At 45.8% G+C, this 23,225-nt stretch overlaps 1 protein-coding gene across 1 annotated transcript in view; it reads right to left on the minus strand.

Annotated features, from left to right (window-relative positions):
• LOC144798523 (C-signal-like) overlaps positions 1-22,399 on the minus strand; it is a 78,808-nt gene extending 56,409 nt beyond the window's left edge. The window contains exon 1 of the mRNA XM_078669445.1: positions 22,194-22,399. Coding sequence (XP_078525571.1) covers positions 22,194-22,340 — 147 coding nt within the window. The 5' untranslated portion in view covers positions 22,341-22,399. The remainder of the gene's footprint in view (positions 1-22,193) is intronic.
• Between the last annotated feature and the right edge of the window lie 826 nt (positions 22,400-23,225).

Below are 23,225 nucleotides of genomic sequence, written 5' to 3' on the forward strand. Positions count from 1 at the left end.
TCCGTGGCTCTGTCCCCTTTCAGATACTAGAGCATAGAATTGATACAGAGGGCCGATATGTATTTGTGCGGGGGATGTTGGACGGGGATGCTGTTGTATTTGGATGTGTTTACTCGCCGAACTCTACTCAATCGGAGTTCTTGTTGACGGTAAACGGGGTGCTGACGGAGTGGGCTGATCATCGATGGTTTATTGGGGGTGATTTTAATGCTGTGCTTGATGTTGCATTGGATAGGTCACATCCCCCTTTACAGGCAACTGAGAGTAGGAAACAAGCGGATGCTCTTGGTGGATGGGCTGAGGGCTGGGACCTGACTGATGTATGGCGCAGTACACATTCACAGGAGAGGGAATATACCTTTTTCTCCCCACCACATCAGCTTCATACTAGAATTGACCACATCTTCTGTTCCCGCTCCGTAGCGGATACAATTGTTAAGGCCCAACACATGGGGAAAACTCTGTCAGATCATAGCTCTGTAGAACTCACATGGCAGTGGGGCAGGCGGCTGGCCCCCATCCCTACTTGGAGACTGTCCCCAGATCTTCTTGAAGACTCAGTGTTCAGGGCCTCCCTGTCCGACGCTGTAGGAACATATTTCTCCACAAACATGAACACGGCCAGCACCCGTCAAGTGGAATGGGACGCATTTAAGGTCTGTATTAGGGGGGCGGCCATGGCCGCTGGAATGGGCAGGAAAAGGGAGATAATTAATCAATTGAAGGAGGTGGAGGGCTCCCTGGCTTCCCTAGAAAGTGAGGCTGCCGGCACACATGCGCCCTTCACACCACTGCAGGAGGCTCACATTCGACACGCAGAGCTATTGGAAGACCTGAGGCTCCTAGACTACAGGGAATATACGAACAGGCAGCATGCACTGGCAGATAGAGCTGGCCCCCTCCTAGCCCGCCTATTAAGGGACTCCCCAGTGAGCCAACCCATTCTGAGAATCTTGGACCAAGCAGGAAATCCAGTCACCACCCAGGTTGGGATCAACACTGCATTCAGGGAATACTACACAGCGCTGTACAGTCCCCCACAGCCCCTTCCAGAGGTCGCATTTGAGGCCTTTACGAGGGACTTAGCCATACCTCGGCTTACAGAGGGGCAGATCACAGACCTTAAGCGCACCATTACCATAGCCGAAATTAGACAGGCAATACGCGCCCTTCCAAAGGGTAAGACCCCTGGGACAGACGGCCTACCGGCCGACTTTTATGCAACATACATAGACCTACTGGCCCCACGGTTACACGCTATCTACTTGGAAGCGCTGCGAACAACTACCCTACCGCAGTCGTCTATGCAGGCGTTAATTACGTCCCTCTTAAAGCCTAATAAAGGAGGGCTTCAGATGGCTGACTATAGACCCCTGTCCCTTCTCAATACTGACTCCAAGATATTGAGCAAGGTGCTGGCATCAAGGCTCGTGCAATATGTACCTCAATTAGTCCACCCTGATCAATGCGGCTTTGTCCCTGGCCGCAATACAGCCATGAACCTCAGACGACTAGCCCAGCTCATGCTCGGCGATCGAGAGGGCACGGGCTCTGAAGGCTGCATCTCACTGGATTTGAAACAAGCCTTTGACTCCCTTAGATGGGATTACATGTTTGACACATTGTCGAAATTTGGGATACCCCCCGAATTTCTCGCTTGGGTCAGATTGCTGTATACAGATCCCACTGCTAGAGTGCGCACCTCAGGTCATATATCAGTTCCTATAGCTATTGCGCGGGGCACCAGACAGGGCTGCCCACTTTCCCCCCTCCTATTTGTCCTTGCCCTTGAGCCGATGCTCTGTAGGCTCCGCCACATGGCCCCCCGGTTTGGCATTCTGCGGCATGGGACGACGCATATAGTGTCCGCTTATGCGGATGATATTATCTTATATTTCCGAGACTTAAGAAGCGACCTGAGCCCTGTTGCCCAGGTATTTGAGGTCTTTAGGTCGGTCTCAGGCCTGACCATAAGCGAGTCCAAATCATATGGCTTCACATTTGCGGCCGCTGGTCTGACTACTCCATTGCCCTTCGCCCCCCATGAGTTCCAGATAGCTGAGACCACCTTCAGATATCTGGGGATGCAGATTTACAGGGAAGCAGGTCAGATGATCGACGGTAACCTTGGGAGGGCCATTAGAGCGCTGAAGTCGCAGATACAATTTTGGCTCACACTGCCACTCTCTATACCCGGAAGAGTGGCGATATCCAAGATGGTGATGCTCCCCCGCCTTCTCTACCACTTCACTAACTTGCCGCACCTGATCCCGGCAGCTACCTTTAAGACCCTAGACACTCTACTCACCGAACTTGTATGGGGGCACGGCCGCAGGCGTGTAGGTCTGTCCAAGCTGCAGCTCCCCTCTGAAGCCGGTGGCATGGGTTTGCCTGATTTTAGGGCTTACAACTATGCGTGTCAACTGCAATGGCTGGCCTTTTGGGTGGCGGGTCGCAATCTCCAGGAGATTAACATGACGAACAGGGATCATGCATTGGGGAGAATACACACGTTACTTTTGCCCAACTCAATTGTACCTAGGGATGTCCCACCTCTCCTTAAACTGGCGATAACATACTGGCGGAAGGCGTTGAAATACACATCCCCTGGGTCATCCTATGCCCCCTCGATCCCGCTCTTGGGTATACCGCTGGCTACGGGGACTCTGACGGCGGACTTGCTGGAGCAATGGCACGACGCCGGGGTGTCGCACGTGGGTGACCTGTTCGCGGAAGAGCGCCTACTGTCCTTTGCAGACTTTAGAACTACCCATGGAGTCCCGGGGGGCACCTTCCTGCTACACTCTGGCCTTCGCCACTATATCGCACATAAGTGGTCCCCTAGGGGCCTGGAGCCAGACACGAATCCTCTCATCGCCATGCACTACCTGATGGGCACGGGCGCCCACCTTACTAAGTGGCTCACTGCTAGTATTAAGAAGGGGAGGGCTTTCGATCTGTCACCACTCCGGGCAGCATGGGAGGTAGACATTGGCAGGCCCCTGAGAGATAGGGAGTGGGAACGTATCCTTCAGTTCCCCAAAAAAGTGGCTAGGAACCCCAAGTTCAAGTTTATTCAGTCGATGCTTCTGCACAGAGCCTACCTGACCCCACGCCGCATACACATGATGTTTCCTGATGCGAACAGTACTTGCCCCCGATGTGACACTGAGGACGCAACACTAACACACATGCTTTGGCAATGCCCCAAACTAGGATACTACTGGACCTCGGTCCATGCTTCGCTACAGGAAGCGGGTGCTTTGACCCGGCCCCCAACACTGGAAGGCGCGTTACTGGGGTTGGGGCCCTCACAGCGCACTAGAACCGTGGCGACACGTTTTGCGGATTTGGCCCTGTTGCTGGCGAAACGTGCCATCACTATGAGGTGGAAGTCAGCTAGGCCTCCTGACCCGGAGTTATGGAGGGCGGAGGTGGTGAGATGGGGTAAGGCGGAGGGAGTTGCACTACAGAGGGAGGAACACAGGGGTCTGAGGAAAAAGCCGATTTCGCTGGGCTGGTATACCATATTAGGTATGTTTGAAACTGGGGGAGACGGGGAAGACGAGGGCACAAGTGCCTCTTCGATTGCACGATAAATATGTCCTTGGTCGGACTGCCATGCACGGTCGCTAACTGAGGTGCGATGCGGAGAAATGGAGAGAGACCCCCCTTTTTATATTTTATATTTTGTATTTTCTGTATTGGTCTAGTTCCATCTATGTGGACAGTCGAATAGAGCCATATGATGTGATTCTCTGAGTACCCCGGTCTACTGATTACTCGATTATATGTTGTTGTGTGAGTGTCGAATGGATCTGTTGAGGGTGGTGGGAGGGATAGTTTTTTGACAGGGGTTTGCATAAACTGTGACGGTTAATGTCACCAACAAAATGGAAATTAAGACAACTATGCTATTATATGTTCTAAGCGACCGTATATGTGTATTACTCTGTATCCCTCCGGGATTGAAGGTATTTGTAACTGCTTTACCTACTATGCTAATAAACAGATTTTCAAAAAAAAAAAAAGACTAGAACAACACACAGTGACCAAGGTTTACAAATGATTCACAATTACGAATACCTCAGAGTGATTAATGTGAACATTTATTCCAAACAAAATACTTAAATGGAAAATGGGCCTGATCAATACAGAAATCGCTTCCTTAAGGAAAATCAATCACTGAGGAAATAGATGAAGTTGTCGACATTCCGGTCTATTTGGTGTAAGCATCCTTTAGACCATCTTCAGAACGATGAGTTAAAAGTGTTGAACTACCCTTATGGGCATTCCATATGGAATTTCTAATCCTGGCTAAGTTTGTAAATGGTTAAAATCTTCCTGGTCGCTGACTATTAAAGAGCTCTTGATTTAATATGTGTCCAAACGAATTGTCAGACTTTGTGTAAAGCAATCATCAGGTATGTGCTTGTATTCGGGCTCGCAAACGTCGAGCTCGAAATGGGGCACTGCTCCTCCGACGTGCCGCTGTTCCGTCCTAAGCACACGCCTAATTTTACAGTTATTCAATAAGTAATAACAACACAGAATTGTTTTCCTGGTCTTTGTCTTTAATTGTCATTATTTCTGTGCCCAGCCAACACACGTTTCGTCATTAGGGGAGTACCCCGCGACTTCTTCAGGGCTGTAAGGCTGACATACTTTAACTTCTTGTCACACCTCTATGCCGTTTCTACTTACGTCCCGGTCGTGTGAGAAAGTATCCTCTGCCATGTGGAGTTTCACACAATTAATGAATTCACCCGTAATCAGGGTTGATGATCCATAAATCTTCCAATTTTTTTTAGCTCCCTGGTAAAATGTGTGTCCACAAAATTCTCCTGTTAGCGAGTACACTTACAGTCCAGCTCACCGCGGCCGTGTTTCCATGTATGTTTCTGTGAACTTCCGAGTCGACAAGCACTGGCACATATCTGACAAAGTGATCCATGATAAAGAATTCATCATGACTCACCAGCTTCTCTAGCATCAGCTCTCGCCCCTTGTGACCTACAATGCTGTCGGACTGCACCCACCCGTGACGCAGAGCACCCTCGCTGATTGAACACAGCCTGGGTGCTATCAGCTTCAGCCCATGTTCTTACCAGTTCGGGCTGGACTGTTCCCATGAGGCACTGGGTCAGACTGATTTGCATATGGCCATGTCTGAACTGGGGTGGCAGAGTGGGCTAAAGAACGGTGATGGATTAAACCCAGATCTTTTGACTGGGTGTGAGTGTTTGATTGATTCAGATGCTCCGTCCATCAACACCCCCTTTTGTACCGCATGTTCTTACCTAGGCTGTTTGTCAATCAGAGAGGGTGCATCTTTCCCAGATCACCGCAGACTGGTGTGCCATCAGCAACCCTCACTGATTACTAGACCCTGTGATACGCTGGGAAACGCATGGGGCTCAGACAAGGGTGTGGCGCTCAGTGTGTCCAATTATCTGAAGTCCGGTGCAGAACGAGACCTGAAGGACATTAATGCAGGTGTTAATGCACTAAATAGGGTATGACAACACACACAACTTATCTGCGGGCACAGACTAATCCTCTGAAGTACCAAAGGACACATATACTAATCCCCAGAGGTGCTGGTGGCATCTCAGGGTGCACGTTATGCAGTGGAATGAGAATGGATGAACACAATTTAGATGTGGATTCAGTGTTGCCCTGTTGATAATCATGTTCATGGACATGTATGCCGAAGGACCATGCCTCCGTGTCTCTCTCTGCAGTATGTTTGTAGGCATCACCACATTTTTAAAACTTTACTAGAGGGGAGGACCACTTAAAACCTCATTTCCCTTGAACTGCGCAGGCACACAAATTCATGGTTTGTTCTTGCGCCTCATCACTTTCAAAGTTCACCAGCCGCCACTCATCAAATGACCCTGAGTTCAAAGAATGATACCAGATTCTGAGTAAGTACATGAATGAGGCTGAGGTGAATAGTTTTCCGATCTGCTTTGAATCCAGCACCACTGAAATTCTAGGACTGGTCAGCTCAGCTCGGCTGCACGGGTGCATTCACTAGGCAAGAAAGGGAAAGATGCTAGATTTGAATTGCAAGCACTATAGCAGGCCAAGGGAAGGACCTCACCAATGGGGATACGGCTTCTATTATGGTCACCAAATTTGCTGCTATAAGTATACAGCCTTATTTCCACAGCCCTGCTAAATGCTTTCACTCCTGCTGCTGGCATTTCCAACAAGGGCAACTCTGGCACATTAGGGTGTTGATGTCATGCACAGTGCAGACACTGATACTCGCCTTCCGAGGTCCATAATAGGGTTCAACGTTTTGATGTTAATAAGGCAACTAGTTAACTTGATCTTTTAGTTCATGCTTGGCTGTTGACATTACATTAGCTGTGTGGGTTCTTTTCAGTCCTTACCATGAAATTTCCATCATTCAGGTCATCATTAACCTTCTAGGTAATGGTTCACTTGAGGGTAAGGAAAGTAAACTCGTAGAGAGGACAGTTCTCTGACAAAGCCATCCTTCCACTACTATAGGCCACAGCATGGAGGCTTCTTCCACCGAACATGGACCTGAGCCTGAGCTCAGCAAGACGCAGGAAAAGCGGACTAGAGTCTCCCGGGTAATGGCAGGTGCAGTGTACAGTTGGCTGGTCAGAAAAAATAGGTGCATCAGAGTTATCATTGAAGAGCTCTGCGCAGAAGAAATGATTTTCCTGAGAATCTTCACTATGCCGAATCAGGTGGGCCATAAATGTATTAAAATGGATCCGGAAAGATAACTTGCTGTCAAAATAACAGACATATTATGGGCAATGGAAAAGGCTCAGCCAGCTACCGAGGAATGGAGGCCACCAGTTTGACAACCAAACGGAAGGATTTCTAAACATATACAGGCACATGCATCATAGTTGGCTTTTGCAATTCCTTAATTGCGATTTTTTAGGAACCGTAATTATGGAATCGCAAAACCCTATGCATGTAGAAATCGCCTAAAAAATTGCGATTTCTAAACATTCCCTATCTGCGACTCGCAATTTGCGACTCGCAATTAAGGAATACCTCCCATTCCTTCCTATGGGCCTAGAGGCCCATAGGAATGAATGGGAAGACATTCTCAATTTGCGAATCTCAATTAGAGAATCGCAAATTGAGAATGCAATTTCAAGGGTGCCAGGGTGTGAAAAGGACACCCTGATGCACCCCTGAAATTGATCCATGCACATATGTTGCACACACGCATGCCCTAAGGGCATGTGTGTGCGCAACATGAAACTTTGAAAAATGCACAAAAGTGCATTTTTCAAAGTTTTTGCAAATTACCATGAAGTCAACTTTCATGGTAATTTGCTCCCCCAAATAGCGAAATAGCTGATTTTTTTACTTTCATGCTTTGCATTTAAGGAATCGCACAATGCGATTCCTTAAATGCAATCGCAATTTGAGAACTCGCAATTAATTGCGAATTCTCAAATTGCGAGGGCCTTGACCCTTGATGCATCGCAAAAGCTAATTTTGCAATCGCAAACGGCCGATTTTTGTGAATCACACCGTTTGCGATCGCAAAAGGCTTTGATGCATGTGCCTGTTAGACCTTACTCTTATCAGCATTTAGCCTAAAGGAATTGGCATCCATTCAATGGGCTACTGATGTTAAATACTGCTGACATTGGTAATCTGACTACACTCTAGCCACAGAATAATCCGGTGTCATTGGCATGACTCAAACTGAAACCTGGAGGAGACGATGAGATTAGCAAGTGGCCTTACATATACACTGATCAAATTCTAAGACAGCAATGAGCATTGGGGAACCCCGCAGGCCAGCTGTTGATAAGTAGAGTGGAGAAGAAGCAGGTGAAAAGCAGGTGACCACATGCTCCAAAAAGATTTTACCAACCTAGCACCATCTTCTGCAAACCTACAGCACTGGTGTAACGAAAATGGAGGGGGCCTCCCTGTACGGTGCGAAGACGGGCCCCCTCCAGGCTCAATCAGGAGCTCTCTTGCCAGTGTGCAGTACCGAAGGGCCGCCCGCGCTGCGGGGGCCTGTGTTACGCCCCTGACCTACAACACTAAATCTGTCTAGGAGAATCTTGTATGAGATAATGTTAAAGGACACCAACGGATCAAGGAGCATATGGGCCGTAGAGGCCCCAGTGTCAAATGGTGAACAACCTTTACAACGCAACTTTTACCACGCAGTGCCTTTACGATGCAACTTTTACAACGCAAACCATTACAACGCATTGCACTGGGGGGCGCTCTAGGATAGGGAATAGGTTTAATGTACTATCCAACACCTTCCCTACTATCCACGGGGACTGGAGTTGGAATAGTAAATTAAACTATTCACTATCCAGCGCCCAAAAGCATTATGCGTTGTAAAGGTATTCGTTGTAAATATCGTGTTGTAAAGGCATGCGATGTAAAAGTATGCGTTGTAACGTCATACATCTGTATCAAATATCATGGGGCGGCACTGCAGGTGACCGTCAACGTGTCTCAGTGTTGAAGACAGGGCGGACGATAGATTGAAATGTATTGAGAAAAACATTATCTTCAATGTAACATGGCAACTTGGGGTTAACATAGCTTTCCATGATTTTGGCCCTTGCTTGAAGAAAGGATATAGGTGAATAATTAGCCAAAGTGAGCAGATCCATGGACGGTTTCTTAAGGATTGGGTTGACAGATGCAATTTTACAAACATAAGGGACCTGACCTAGTCCAAAAGAATATTTGCAGATGGAGGCAAGCCCAGCAGCCACTAGAGAGACTATAATCTAGAGACATTTAGCAGGACATGCCTGAGCTAATGGAGGTAACATTAGAAAAAATACAATCTATAGTTACAGGACAGAATTCCAACCAGGGTGATGAAATACGTATAGAGGGATTTGGGGGGAGTCATTGAATCAGCATTAGGTCAGTGCTGTAAAAGGTCCAAAAGGACGAGAGGAAACGCACAATCTTATTGATGAAAAATATTGGCTAGCTCTGAGCATACATTTTGTGAAGCAATGATGGGAGAGGTGAGTGTTTCAGGAATAGCCAAAGATTTATAAATTACAAACACCTCTTTTGTTGTGTTTTTGCATCCTTGGTTCTTTTTTTATATAATTTTGTACGAGTATTCTTAAGTGGGGCTGTATAATTCCTGAGCTTGTTTGTAGATCTGCTTCTGTCCTAACTTGTAGTTGAGCCGCCATAATCTTCCAAATCCTTTGCATTTCCTCTTGACTGAGGTCAAATCAAATGTGTATCAAGGGGCATGTGGAGTGGAGAAATGAGAAGAAAAAGATCTGCTATGTAGCATTAGATCTGATGCATTGGTTATCTACTTACTGAAACGGTCTACATACCATAGGAGATAGGTTATTTTAGAGCTGTGGTTCCTCCTTGTGTTTGCTTTGTTCACCCTAAGTTGGCAAGGTATGGCCAGAGTGGGTCCCTTGCTCACTTTGCCACTGGATTCCAGCTAGCCTGGTTGATGAGCGGTGTTACCCAGAAATCGGTCCCAGGGTGCTTGTTTCCGGTTCAGGGAAGACTTGGCTTGGCAGCTCGGGCAGGACTGTTCCCATGACGCACATGGTCAAGACTGATTTGCATATAGCTGGGTCTGAACAGAGGTGGCGAAGTGAGCTAAAGAGCGATGGTGGATTCAACCCAGATCTGTGCTGGGGGTGAGTGTCTGAAAAGTTTCAGCACTCCGTCCATCATCTCCTTGTGTTTGCTGTAGTCGGGAGACCCCTTGGGGTCCACAAGGCCTTTTCAGGTCAGGCTTCGGTTCTGAAAAACTAAATCATATTAAAATTAAAATCAATAAAATATATACAAATAAAAAATAATTGAAAATGTGAAAAAGTTTCCACATTTGATTGTGGAATAAAGTAAATATTCCAATATTTGGAAGTGTGTTTGGTGTACACATCTTTTTGTATTTTTGTGTATTATTCTGAAAGTCCAATCGTAGAAATTGAGCTGTGGGTCCCCTGCCTCCAAAAATGATTGACCCGCTGTTGTAGAGGATGCCTTCGTTTTTTAGTTTTGCATCTCTTAGAAATAATAGAAATAAAAATTGTCTGATGGTCAGTCCATGTTAATTTTAAAATGAAAAGAATATCAACTAGATCCTCACTAGAGTATACTTGATCAAGAGTACAACCACCTGAGTGGGTAGATCCTTTGACACATTAAGCTTAATCAAAGACTGCACAGATATTCAACACATCTAATGCAGCCTTATCTGTATCCCTGTCCTCACGAAGAATACAATTCCAAGTAAAATGTAATTACTAGCATCGAAATTGTGCTGAGGCAATATCTTCTTGAATCATTGAAATAAAATTCTCGACAGAAGCAGGAGGTAGATTAGCACAATCTTGATTGACTTATTTGGATTAATCAGAACGTTAATGGAAATATATTCCGTCTTGGGTAATGTATTAATTATCCACTGTGAGACAGTTAATAGTTTCTTATATATGACGCTATGCCTTTCTCATAGTGCAGTGTACAAAGAGATGCTTAAAGATGATAGCCAGGAGAATAGACAAAGCAAGGTCCAGTGCCAACTCTTCTATGATCCAAGTTTCAATTATACATGCTACATCCACAGTGGAGTCTGACCCAGTGCAACAGAAGGATTACAGATGGAGGCAAGTGCGGGAGTCACCACAGGTATCATGATCCTGACACATTTAGCAGGACAGGGGTGAAGAGGGGCACCTGAGATAATAGAGTTAAGGTTAGAAAAAAAAGAATCCATAGTTGCTGGACAAAATTCCAACCAACATGACAAAACACACGTAGATGGTGTTGGACAAGTCATATAAACAGCTGTTGGGTCAGTGTTGGAAGCTGTCGAAAAGGACCCTAGGACGCACAATCTTTTCATGAAAATTATTGGCTAGCTCTGAGCATAACGCGTGTGACCCAATGAAGGGAGAGGCGAGAGTTTAAGAATTAGCAAAAAATGTATGAAGAGCTAAAACCTCTTTTGTGGGCTCTTTTTCGAGCCTGATCCTTTCTTGATAGAATTTTGTACGAGCATTCATAAGAAGTGTTTTATCATTCTTGAGCTAGTTTGAAAATCTGTTTATCTCCCAAATAATAGTTGAGCCACTTTAATCTTTCAAATCCTTTGCATCTCCTCTTGGCTGAGGTCGAATCAATTGTGTACCAAGGGGCAGATGGAGAGGAGCAAGGCAAAGTGAAAGATTTAATAATTAGTATTAGATATAATGCACTGGCAATCTACTTATTGAAGTTTCATATATATGACCGCTATGCTTACATTACTCATGGTGCAGTGTACAATTAGATGCTTTAACCTCTTGAGCGCTCATGACGAGGTCAGCTCGTCATGAGCCACGGCGCTCCGGTGCTCATGACAAGCTGAGCTCGTCATGACTGCACCCGTTACATGGAACGCTTGCACGCTGGGCTGATTCCCCTGCTGTGCTGAACCTTCCATTGGAACGGGCGCGGTCAGCTCGTCATGAGCACCGGAGCGCCGTGGCTCATGACGAGCTGACCTTGTTATGAGCATGGGGGCGCTGTACACGCCCCCCTGCCCCCAGCACAGCGGGGGAATCCCGCCAGCTGCGAAGGGGTTAAGACAATAGCCGGGGTATAGCCAAAGCAAGGTCCAGTGCAGACTCTTCTTTGATCCACGTTTCAGTTATAAATGCTACATCCACACTGGAGTCCGCAAGAGACCTCTAAGCTCACTTCCATGCTTCACCGGGGACCGAGCATTTTGTGGTAAACAAATAATGTTTGCATTAGTATTCCTACCTAGCTACTGCCCATTAAACTGGCCATGTGTGGTTAAAACACTCCAAGGGGAATATTATCAAGAGAAGTATCCCTGTTTTTTTGGAACATATCGCCGAAAAAGCAGCAATTTTTCTATCGCACTATTAACAAGGACTCGCTAACAAGCATTAGTGCTTGTTACCTTCAGTTAGCAGCCGTTTTTTGCCAATTTGCATGTGAGCGAAATGTATCGCTAATGACATGTAAAGTGGGCCTTCCTTCACACAATTCCATAACAAACACTCGCTAAGACAGCTTTGGGATATTAACAAGGCTGCACCGGACCGGTGATGCGAGAATAAAAGCCACGCTAAGCCCGCTTTATCGCAGGTTTTTAACTCCTGCTAAAAATACGACTTAGCCATCTTTTATATGGGATGTGGATTGCAAGGCTAAGTCCAAACCTGCCTATTAGCAAGGTTTTCAGTGTCGCAGGAAATGTATTGCTTGTTTTCTCATGATAAAGCATGTTCTCATGGCTATGGCTGGATTTCATATCACCTTAGAGCAAAGCGTTGTTGATACCACGCTACCAGGGCAATGAAATCCAGAGATAGCCGTCTATAATAAATAACGCGCTAAGCGCGCTTTGTGATAATTATCGCTATCTGTTGAAAATATGCCTCCAAGTCCCTCGGAAGAGATTGTGAAATAATAGGTTCTCTGCTACACAGAGATCAATTATGAAGAGCTACCATAAGGTCTCTCCTCAACTAAGTGAGGCAGACTGAGTAGTCTCCCAAGCAAGAATGGGGAGCAGACAGGCAAAGGCGGGCACAGATAGCCTTACCTGGCGCATCCCTGCTGCAATAGGCCTTAAACAGAGCAAATCTGACCGAGACATTCAGGAGATGGCAGAAGGCTAGGCCGTGCACTACCAATTTGGTACATCTAGACGGGATCACTTACAAAGGGAGAAAATAGCCGCCGCTCTCTCCATAAATAGCGCAAACTGGAAAGCAAGCACGAAAAGGTGTAAATGCAAACAAACAGATTACACTAAAAAAGACTGCACACCAAAGATGAAAAAGTGAATCAAATAAATCACTGCCAGAGATATCACCTAATATTGTACCAAAGACCCGCATTTGCTCAAAAGCAGAAAACACAGAGTACTGATGAAAATAAGGGTGAAGGCAAAGGATGGAATGTTTCACGAGATCCACTGGATCTTGAAAATCTTGTAAAGACACAAAGATTGGGATATCATTTTCCACAGTAAGGTGTTACTTTCATATTATGTGGCATTAAAACAATTTTTTCAAAATGATCCTTCTTAGTACATCTGATTTATAAAAACACTGTTTCTTATTGCTGATCAATGTTTAATCTCTCCACATCCCAATTTACGTCACACTTCAAGTTACTAAGGCCTTTCCTGATGTCCTTCCCTGTGCTTCCCTCCGGTCAGTCATTGTCCTGATGTGCGAATGTATGCAAGCGTAGACACGCACACACACACTTTCTAACTCTCTTTCTCTCTCACTTTTTTCCCCAATCAAGATCTTACCTGCAGTTGTTAAATATTTCTGGGAGTTGAACCAACGGTCTAAATTTTCTCTTTCTATAATGCTCATAACATCCACCCAGATGCATCCATTAATTCAGTTTCAAATAATCCTTCTTAGGTCCAATTAGCAGACTATGGGTCAATTCCTGATACGTGGTACCGCCTGTTAACCACACATATGGGATCATATGTTTCCTGGCAAATACCGCACCAACAGGTCAAACCTGCCAAAATTTACTGAGGAAAAAATTTCTGAATTACACTGGGACATGAAGATTTTTAGGAGAAAGCACCAAAATCCATGTTATACCCCAAAAACCTTTAAGAAGTGCTATTTACAGCACCCGATAAATCAAGACCGCTGCAGAGACAAATTTTATCAGGTGTGATAAATATCCACTGAATACCGCAACTTAATTCTGGGTACTTGCAATGGGGGGGTCAAATCTGTGATGCACGTTCACATTGTTTCTTGATGCTCATCCCCGCCCGCTTACTTCTTTCCACATCTTCCCAATTTATGTAAAACAACAAGTTTCCCTGCCATTTCCCAGTGTCACCTGTACCTCGTTCCTGATGGCAGACTTTGTGCTGGTGTGTGGACATATGCAACAACTTTGTGCAAGCGCAAACACATCCGCCACCCAGCAGTTCACGCCCCTGTCCCTTGGTCTTTGGATCCTCCTTTGGCACTGGGCCCATAACTAGCCTTCGATCCCGCACTGCTTAATTTGAATAAGAATGGGCTATGGGCAATCAGTCCTATTATATGTGACAAGAAGGACACACACACATACCCTGCAACACACATCAGCAGTGCTGACCTCAGAAATCTATTTTTACCCAGGACAAAAGCTTGAGCTGACAAACCTCTGAGTTCACCACAAAGACCTCTTAACTCGAGCCAAGGGTGGAGACTCAGCTGTGATTTGATTTGATTTTTAATTTTATATAGCGCTCAAATGCCCTGAGGCGCCTTGGCACTGCTGCCATGCCAATCAGAGGAGAAATAGTTTAAAAGTATGATAACTCTTAATCAATTAAAGAGCCAGATCTTTATTGAATGCAATCATGTGATTGTCAACACGAAAAGAAAGCATCAAAAGAGAGCCCTATCATCAGTGGGGAACACTAAAGTGACTGACCTTCATGTCCAGACACGGGCCGGTCCTTGTCTTCTTTCTATGTCATAGAATTATAATCATCCCGAGTAGGCAGCTGACTGGACGCTCTATCTAGATACTGGAACAAGATATGAAGCGTATTGAAATTAACTCTAGCGCCTACCAGTCTCGCGCCATCGCCGGAAATTCAAAAGGAGGAATTAAATAGCATTTTAACAGAAGGATGATTACTGCTTTCTCAGATTGAGGTGGAACTGCACCAACAAAACCAGCGGATAGGAAAAATAAAATAGTGGAGATAACACCCACGATCAGTCCACAAAGCATCCACCAAGAACTCTGATTTTCGAATATAATCCAAGGCACAGAACCAGACCTAACCAGGTGACAGTAGCCGTGGTGTCCACACAATAGGTTACCCTACAAACATTAGACGCTTTGCCATCTACGACTGTTTCCTGTTTAAACGAGAGTGAAATAAGTTTTGGTCTTGAAAAAGATGGAATAAAATGAGAACCCATCGAAACGCGTCGACGCACACTAAGTAGTACACAATCCCTCTGCATCGCACTACTTGAACGGCTAAACTATATGGAAATGTTGTCAAGTATTGTTTGAATTATATAGCAATTTAGGGGATGTGTATATCACTAAGATCAAGTGAATAGGTCTGGTAGAACACTCTTTTATAAATTCTCTCGTATATGTTTGCAGTTATTTGTGAATATTGTTTTTTTCATATTGTTTTTAATTATGTGATGGTATATACAACTGTATGGTAATTTTTAATGTGAAATTTTAAATGAATTTGTAACCAAATAAATTGCAATTAATGGAATTCAGTGGTCTTTGAGGTATATACAGGAATAGGGACCATAGTATGCTGTTGGTGAGTGAAAGGAGTGAATGATATCTTGAGACTTATCAAGTGTGTGATAATTCTCTTCAAATAATCTACCCATTGGGATCTTGCTACTTTACACATAGAATTATAATGACAGCTTTCTTTGCATAAACCGTTCTTTCATATAGAAATAAATACAGCTATATATTGAAGGTAAGGGGACCTTCGATATAGACAACCTTTGATTGGTTAGATTTCTGTGGCTTTAATGTGTTTACTCAGCATTCGCTTCAATCATGCTGTAGGAAAGAACCTTGGACAGATGACCCCGGGAGGTTTTAGTTGACCTGTGAAGTGGAGGTTTCCATGGTTCAAGACAGACTTTTGCACCTTGTTCATAGTTTTAAACCTGCAATCAACCTTAAATTAAATATGATTTCAATCAATTGAATGTATAATCAATTGTCCCTCTATAAGCCATACATTTATGTCATGCCTTTCTCTCCTCTCCTACATCCAAGCCGTACAAAATATTGTGCGCACAGTCTAAATTTTCTCAAAGATGAAATTGCGACTGCACTCGTACTACCTGCTGTTGGCGGAGAGGGACTGGGAATCAAAAGCAGGCAAAAAAGCACTCCTACTTTCCTCCTCCCTTCTCTCTCTCTTCTTGGGAACCGGCCTTTCCAACGAAGGCGTTTCCACGAAATCTTTAACCACGCATGCAGTACAACGCATGCGTGGTTACCACTAAAGCCTTTACCACGCATACCTTTACTACGAGGTTTGTAGTAAAGGCATATGTGGTAAAGGTAAAAAGTAAAAAAATGGCGGACGGGGGGGGTCTCCCCCCAAATAAAAAAACTCACTAGAAGTCACGTCGGGATCTGCAAATAATCAGCGTTGTTTATGAGAAATCGGAAAAAAAACTTCCGTTTCCTCTTAACGACGTATGACGTCACCACGCAAGTAGTCGAGGTAAAGGTTATGCGTGGAAAACGAATTCCGTTGTAACGCATGCGTGGTAAAGGCATGCGTTGCAACGGAATTCGTTGTAACGTCATACATTCCCCCTTCTTTAGTCTTTCGTCTCTTTCCGCTATCACTGTACCTACCGCAGTTCAACTGGGAAGCGAGTGAAAGTAGCAGAGGAGGCCCTTTGACATAAAACACGCCAATAGTGGCTCCAGCCCATCGGGGAAAAGCCCGATGGAATACATGAGCCCTGAGTGCGACCATGTTGGACTAATACACTTGGATTCTTGGAGGAGAAGACGTAGGGACACCCAATGAAGAGTTAATGCATCAAAGCAAATAACTTGCTCCTCTTCACTGGTGGTCTGCTATATATATTGCTGTGTTCTACTATTGCCAGTGAATGTAATGTGCCATTCATTTAGAAACTGACATTTTTGGCTGTACTTTGGAAGTTAAAAAACCTTGTTAAGCCAACAGCTAAGGACTTATTCTTCATGGCCAATGGCCTAAATTACTCCGCTTAAACTGCAGCTTCAAGTAGAAGTGTGCGAGCAATTGAGGGCAGTCTTATCAAATACCTGTGGGAATGTTACAATGATAGTGACATTAAACTGCAAATAAAGATACCAGGGACAGCTACTATTATCTCTCTCTGAAAACAATACTCTGTATGGGAGAAGAAATTTGCTAAAAAGCGGCCAGGTGCACATTTACCAGGCGGCACAAAAGATTGTTGAAAGGTGCCATCAATAATCTTGAACACAGAGTGGATAGGTTTGTGCCTACAAACATTCAATTGAATCTCAGGGTTGATGCAATCCCGGAGTTTAAATTGGTGTATAAGAGACACGAAGTGACATGGTATGTTGTTGCAGTTGCAGTGTGCAAATAATAGCAAAATGTCTGCATCAATTTTGCCCTTTTTATTTTTTTTAATGTAGGTGAAACCAGACAGCCGACACTTGTTTTGCCCAGTGGTCTGCAGGCCAGGGCTTCTTCAAGGCAAATATGGCAGCTGCAAATATATCAGTCTAATCGTCAATGAAAACGAACATTTGGAAAAGTTCAGCATCCTCAGGCGGGATGCGATGAAAAGAACCTGCGGTCTGTAGCACCTAATCTTGAACATGCTTTCTGAACTTTGCACCATTAGATTGTAGGCTGCATTTCACATCAAGGGGGCGTTCCTTGGGTGGCACATGGATGGTCCCATGCAAACACCCATGAATTTTGGCAGTAAGCCCTATCTACTAAAAACCATTGGCAAAGCCAATAGTTCTCGGCAATGCTAGAGCTATTGGCTTTGTCAACGTTAATGTCTTTAGCTGAGAGCACACAATTTAACTTTGTAAGTAAGTTTTTGGTATGGCACAGAAGGGACTCTTCTACACAAAATCTGTCTAGTAGACAAGACCTGTAAGAGATATCCTCACACCCAATGAAAACAAGCAACACAATGTAATGTAATGTAAGGTACACTTGCATAGCGCTGCCGTCACCCCAAGGGTATCCTGGCGCTTGGATTACCAATCAGTGAGTATCAGAACTGAGATAGGCAAAGAGCTATTCTCAAGGAGAGCGTCTAGTTTTCAGTTCCTTTCTGAAACGTGACAAGGTGTTCAGTTGTCTGAGCTCCAGAGGCAGTCCATTCCACAGTCTGGATGCTGTGAAACTGAAGGATCTGCCTCCCATAGGGTTTTCTTAACATGGGGTACACAGACCAGGTTCGCAGAGGAAGAGCGCAGGGATCTAACAGGAGAGTACCATACAGATGTCATTTGTAGTACTTTAGGCCCAGTTTTGTGTATTGCCTTATAGACAATGCAGAGTGCCTTAAATTGGACTCTTTGCACAACGGGCAGCCAATGTAGGTCCTTAAGGGCCAGGGAGGCCGAGGCTCCACGTGGTCGATTTAATGCCAACTTGGCCGCCATGGTCTGTATTCTTTGGGGCACCTAGAAGAAGAGTGTTACAATAGTCTATTCTGCTTAGAACAATACTCCGTACCACTTGAGATCTAGCAATAGTGGGTAGAAACAGGAGTACCTTCCACAGAGCTCGAAGCAGGGATAGACAGGTGCTCACCGTTTTGTTCACCTCTGAATCCAATTGTAGATTGCTATCCTTCAGCACTCCTAATATACGCAGTGGGTTAGTGGGCACTAAGGAGTTGTTAGCTGAGTCAAGCCAAAAATCAGCTGGAAGAGGACGCTGAATTCTACCTGCCGTACAACACAGGACTTCAGTTTATTCCTCATTAAATTGTAAGGAATTCACTTTCAGCCATTCTGCGGTTCTGTGCACACAATTGTGGAATTTTTCCAGAGACACTGCATTGTTGCCCTCAACAGCAAAGACAAGATGAGTGTCATTCGCATAATTAATGACATCAATGTCGAAAGGATTTTATTAGAACAATAAGAGGGCGAAGATATAAATTAAACAAGATTGGGCTGATAGCCGAGCCCTGTGGGACCCCCTGTTTAACATCTCTGTACTGAGAGATAAAGGGCGACAGAGTCACTTCCAGCTGCCTTTTAGAGAGATAAGAATGCAGCCAGTCCAGCGCCCTGCCTACCACGCCCAATTCCTCCAATCTCTTAATCAGAATCTTATGGTTGACCGTATCGAACGCGGCCGACATGTCAAGCAGCACTAAAAAGGCTGTTTGACCACTGTCGGCCCGCATTCTCAGGTCATCCAAGACTGTCACCAAGGCAGTCTCGGTCCTGTGTGCAGGGCGAAACCCAAATTGGACTTCGTCCAGCAATTTGTTGTCCTCAACATATTTTGAAAGAGATTTAGTCACTACCCTCTCCAAGATCTTAATTGGATAGGGTAGCAGGGAGATGGGTCTGTAGTTAGAGGGACACTGGGGATCCGGTGTGGCCTTTTTTAGTAGTGGGTAAACAACTGCCTTTTTCCACAATCCGGAACTACAGCATTGGTTAGGGATTGACAACAGATGTGGTGAAGAAACAGAAAGAGTTCACCACCAAACAATTTCCAAAACTTGTGTGGAAGTGGATCCATAGGGGAACCTGAGGAAACGCCGGCAGCAATTGCATTAAATTCCTCTTGTGAGGGCATCTGGAAGTGATCTAGAACTGTCCTATCTTCCCTATCAGTTATGCCACATTGTAATGAGGTATCATTACCAGTATGCTGGTGCACAACCTCTTCCACCAAGGGTTTAGGTCCTGTTAAAATTGTATTGATTTTATCCTCGAAAAAGATAGCCAAATCGTCACATAGTTATTGTGAGGCCTGGATATTAGATTTGGCACTATCTGGATTGGACAAGCCTCTAACTAGGCAGAATAAAGTTTGTGACTTATTGGCTGAGTGTAGGATGGTCTCCTCAAGGTATTTGGTTTTGGCTTTGCCTATTGACTATTTGTAGATATAAAGCAAATGTTTTAATGCTGCTTTATCTAACTCTCCGTACTTCTTCCTCCATTTCCTTTCTGGGGTGGATTTTCCACATCACTCTACTCTACACCACTCCAATCTAAGACACTCTACTCTACAGAACTCCACTCTACTCCACTCCATACTATGCCATTCTGCAACACTGCACTGTACACAACTGCACTCTATGCCAATACACTCTACACCAATGCAATATACTCTGTACCATTCCACTGCACTCTAAGCCACTCTGCTCTATGCCTCTGCACTCTACTCTGCAGTGCTGTACTCAGTGTTGCTGCACTCTAGGCTACTCTACTCTACACCACTCTAGGTCACTCTACACCACTGTACTCTACAACACTCTACTATGCAACACTGCACTTTACGCCACCGACCTCTACCACATGCTAATCTGCACTACTGCATTCTATGCCAGAGCACTCTACACCACTGCACTTTACACAACTGTACTCTGCATCATTCCACCCTATGCCACTGCACTCTACAGAACCCACTTTACCCCACTGCACTCTATGCCTCTGTGCTCTGCACCACTCTATGTCACTGCACTGTATGCCACTCTACTCTGCACCACTCCACTCTGTACCACTGCACTAGACTATACAACACACTAATTCAGGCACTGCATTCTATGATGCTGCATTGTATGTCACTGCACTGCATGCCACTGCACTCTGTGCCACTATGCTCTGCCACACTTCACGCCAATGCACTCAACACCAGTCCGCACTACTCTACACTAGTCCACTCTACACAACTATACTCTATGCCTCTCCAATACACCGCGCTCCATGCCACTCCACTCCACTCTATGACACTCTACTCCACTCTTCGCCATTCCACTCTACGACACTGCACATCACTCTCCTCTGCGCCACTAACTTTTAGCCATGCTGAACAGCAGCCATGAACATGGCTAAAACGCATTGGCAAAGACAATAGCTCTTCCATAGGCAAGTCCTATTGGCTTTGCCTATGCTTGTTAACATTTCCTCTACGGTACACCACTCAATGTTTGAAATGGTGGGAGAAATTAAAACATTTCTCCTGAAGGAGTCGTAAATTCTTGAAGAAAAGCCAGGTCTGAGAATCTTTGTGGACGCAGCTTTGCATCAAAATAAGAGCTTACCACGTCCAAGTACCACTCATGGGACTCCTATTTGAAGCAATGTAGGAGACAGCAGTGCCTAACAAAGGCAACTTTACAGCACACGAACATATGGAAAGTAAGGGGCAGATTTACAAGCCCCTTGCGCCACGTTTACGCTACCTTGCGTCACGCAACGGCGGCATAAACGTGGCGCATCCCTGCGAGGCATTTACAACGTGACGCATCTAGGGAGATGCGTCACGTTATAAAGCCCAGCGCCACAACGGGGGCGTTCCCACACAGGGTGGGTGTTCTGGCGCCTGTGTGCCTCGCAAAAGTGCCTGCGTGAAATCTACAAGATTTCACGCAGGAACTTCTGCGACGCTGCTACGTCAATTCCTTACGCCTGCTTGAAGCAGGCGTAAGAACTGACGCAGCATGTTAAGTATTGGGCGGCCCTGAGCATTGCTGGAGTTGCGTCGTGCTTGCGACGCGACTCCAGCAATGCGCCGCCCGTACACCACATGATCTGCCCTTCCTTGCACCATGATGCGCCGCATGTAAATGCGGCGCATCTGTGGTGGCGCAAGGAGGGAATTGCATGACGCATCGGTTCTGGCGCATCCCTGCTGATTTGCAGAGATGCACCAGAAGACGTAAATATGCCCCTAAATAGCAGATTTATGAGGCCCTTGCGCCTCCTTGCGCCGCAATTGCGTCACTTTATTTGACGCAACGGCGGCGCAAACAATGCACCCTATTTACAACGTGACGCATCTAGGAGATGCGTCACATTGTAAACCCCTGCGCCATTAGGAGGCGTTCCTGCGCAGGGGGGGGCGTTCCTGCGCAGGAACGCCTCCTGAAAGTGGCTGAGTGAAATCTATAGGATTTCACTCTGTCACTTTCAGGACAATGCTGCGTCAAAACCCTGCGCCTGCTTGAAGCAGGCGTAGGTCTTGACGCAGCATTGTGAAGATGGGGCACCCCCGAGCCTTGCTGGAGCTGCGTCGCGCTTGCAACGCAACTCCAGCAATGCGCCACCTTTACGGCACAGATGCGTCACGCATCTGTGCCGGTTTTGCCCCATGGTGCGCCGCATTGTAAATGCGGCGCACCATGGGTGGCGGAGCTGTGGCGCACTGTGGCGCACATTAACTGGCGCATCCCTGGGGATGCGCCAGTTAACATAAATCTGCCCCATTATCAAGATTGTGCGCTGCTTTGCACGATTTTGAGGCGTATCAAAGTTTTAAAAAATCTGCTCCATAGAGCGGTTACTGTTGAATTGGTGCCGGAGAGGGGAAATTACGCAGACTCTAAAATGATAGACCCCCCCCCCCCACCACCACCTCCTTCATTCCAGCACAATTTATAACTATACGATACGACGTTCTTTACCTGACTTTGTGGGGATTCCGGGGCCCTGCAGGTGGCAAAGATCTGCTCGGGGGCGCTGGGCTTTGCCAGCAGCTGTCGGACCATTTCCAGCCCGAGGCCCCGGTTACAGCCGGTTATAAGAATGGTGCGCGCTAGTGGAGACGACATCTTCTAGCTAAAAGTTATCTTGACTGCACGGTAAGATCTCTTGCACTGAAAATTTCCTTGACTGCAGCCGCTATAAGTCGAAGCATTCAGCCCACTCATTCTTACACAATTCACCCCGCCCCTCGCTCTCAGCGTCATCTCGGCAGAACCCTTTCGAGGTGCTGCAACTTGACTCGTTCTCCCAACCGTTGGCAGCCTCGCCCTGTTTTTGTGGATTGACCAGGTTTTAAAAACACAGCTACAATCACTTCCATTCTTCCAACACTTAACACCGAGGCAGCGTGGATTTTTTGCCTCGTCATGCACCTGGTTGGAGCTCAGTCTCGCATTACCTGACAGCCTGCTTTGGTTGCTTTTAAAAATGCGCGCAATCTCTCTCAAACGCACCCATCCCTTCTCTAAATGGGACCTCGTGCCTAGGCCTCTCGTATGCAGAAAGGATTTAACCAACGCTGCGTTTTGTCACAAAGAATGGGGGCTGATTGAGAGGTGAGCGCAAACGACTTTCAAAACTCACCTGAAAGGTCTCCTCAGTCCAACCCTATTTTAGCTAAATACTGTAAACTGGCACAGACACACACAACCTCAACCTTTAGGACTAAATGGACTTTACTACCCCCCTCCTGTGTCTTAGGGAGCCCGGGCTGCTGCAACTTGAGCTGATATGGGCTCGGCTGGGCAGTGTCTGGTGCCAGTGCTTAATCGGAGTGTTCATCACCCTCACCTAATTAATTAATCATCAACACTGGAGCTTTTCGTGAGCCCCAGTTAAACACACAGGGGCATATGTACAAGCCCTTATCGCCACAGGAATGTCACTTTTTGTGACGTTCCCGTGGCGATAGTGGCCTTGCCTTATGTACAAGGCAGTGTTAAACCACTTAA

The sequence above is a fragment of the Lissotriton helveticus genome, chromosome 12, assembly GCF_964261635.1.
Source record: "Lissotriton helveticus chromosome 12, aLisHel1.1, whole genome shotgun sequence".
NCBI lineage: Eukaryota > Metazoa > Chordata > Amphibia > Caudata > Salamandridae > Lissotriton > Lissotriton helveticus.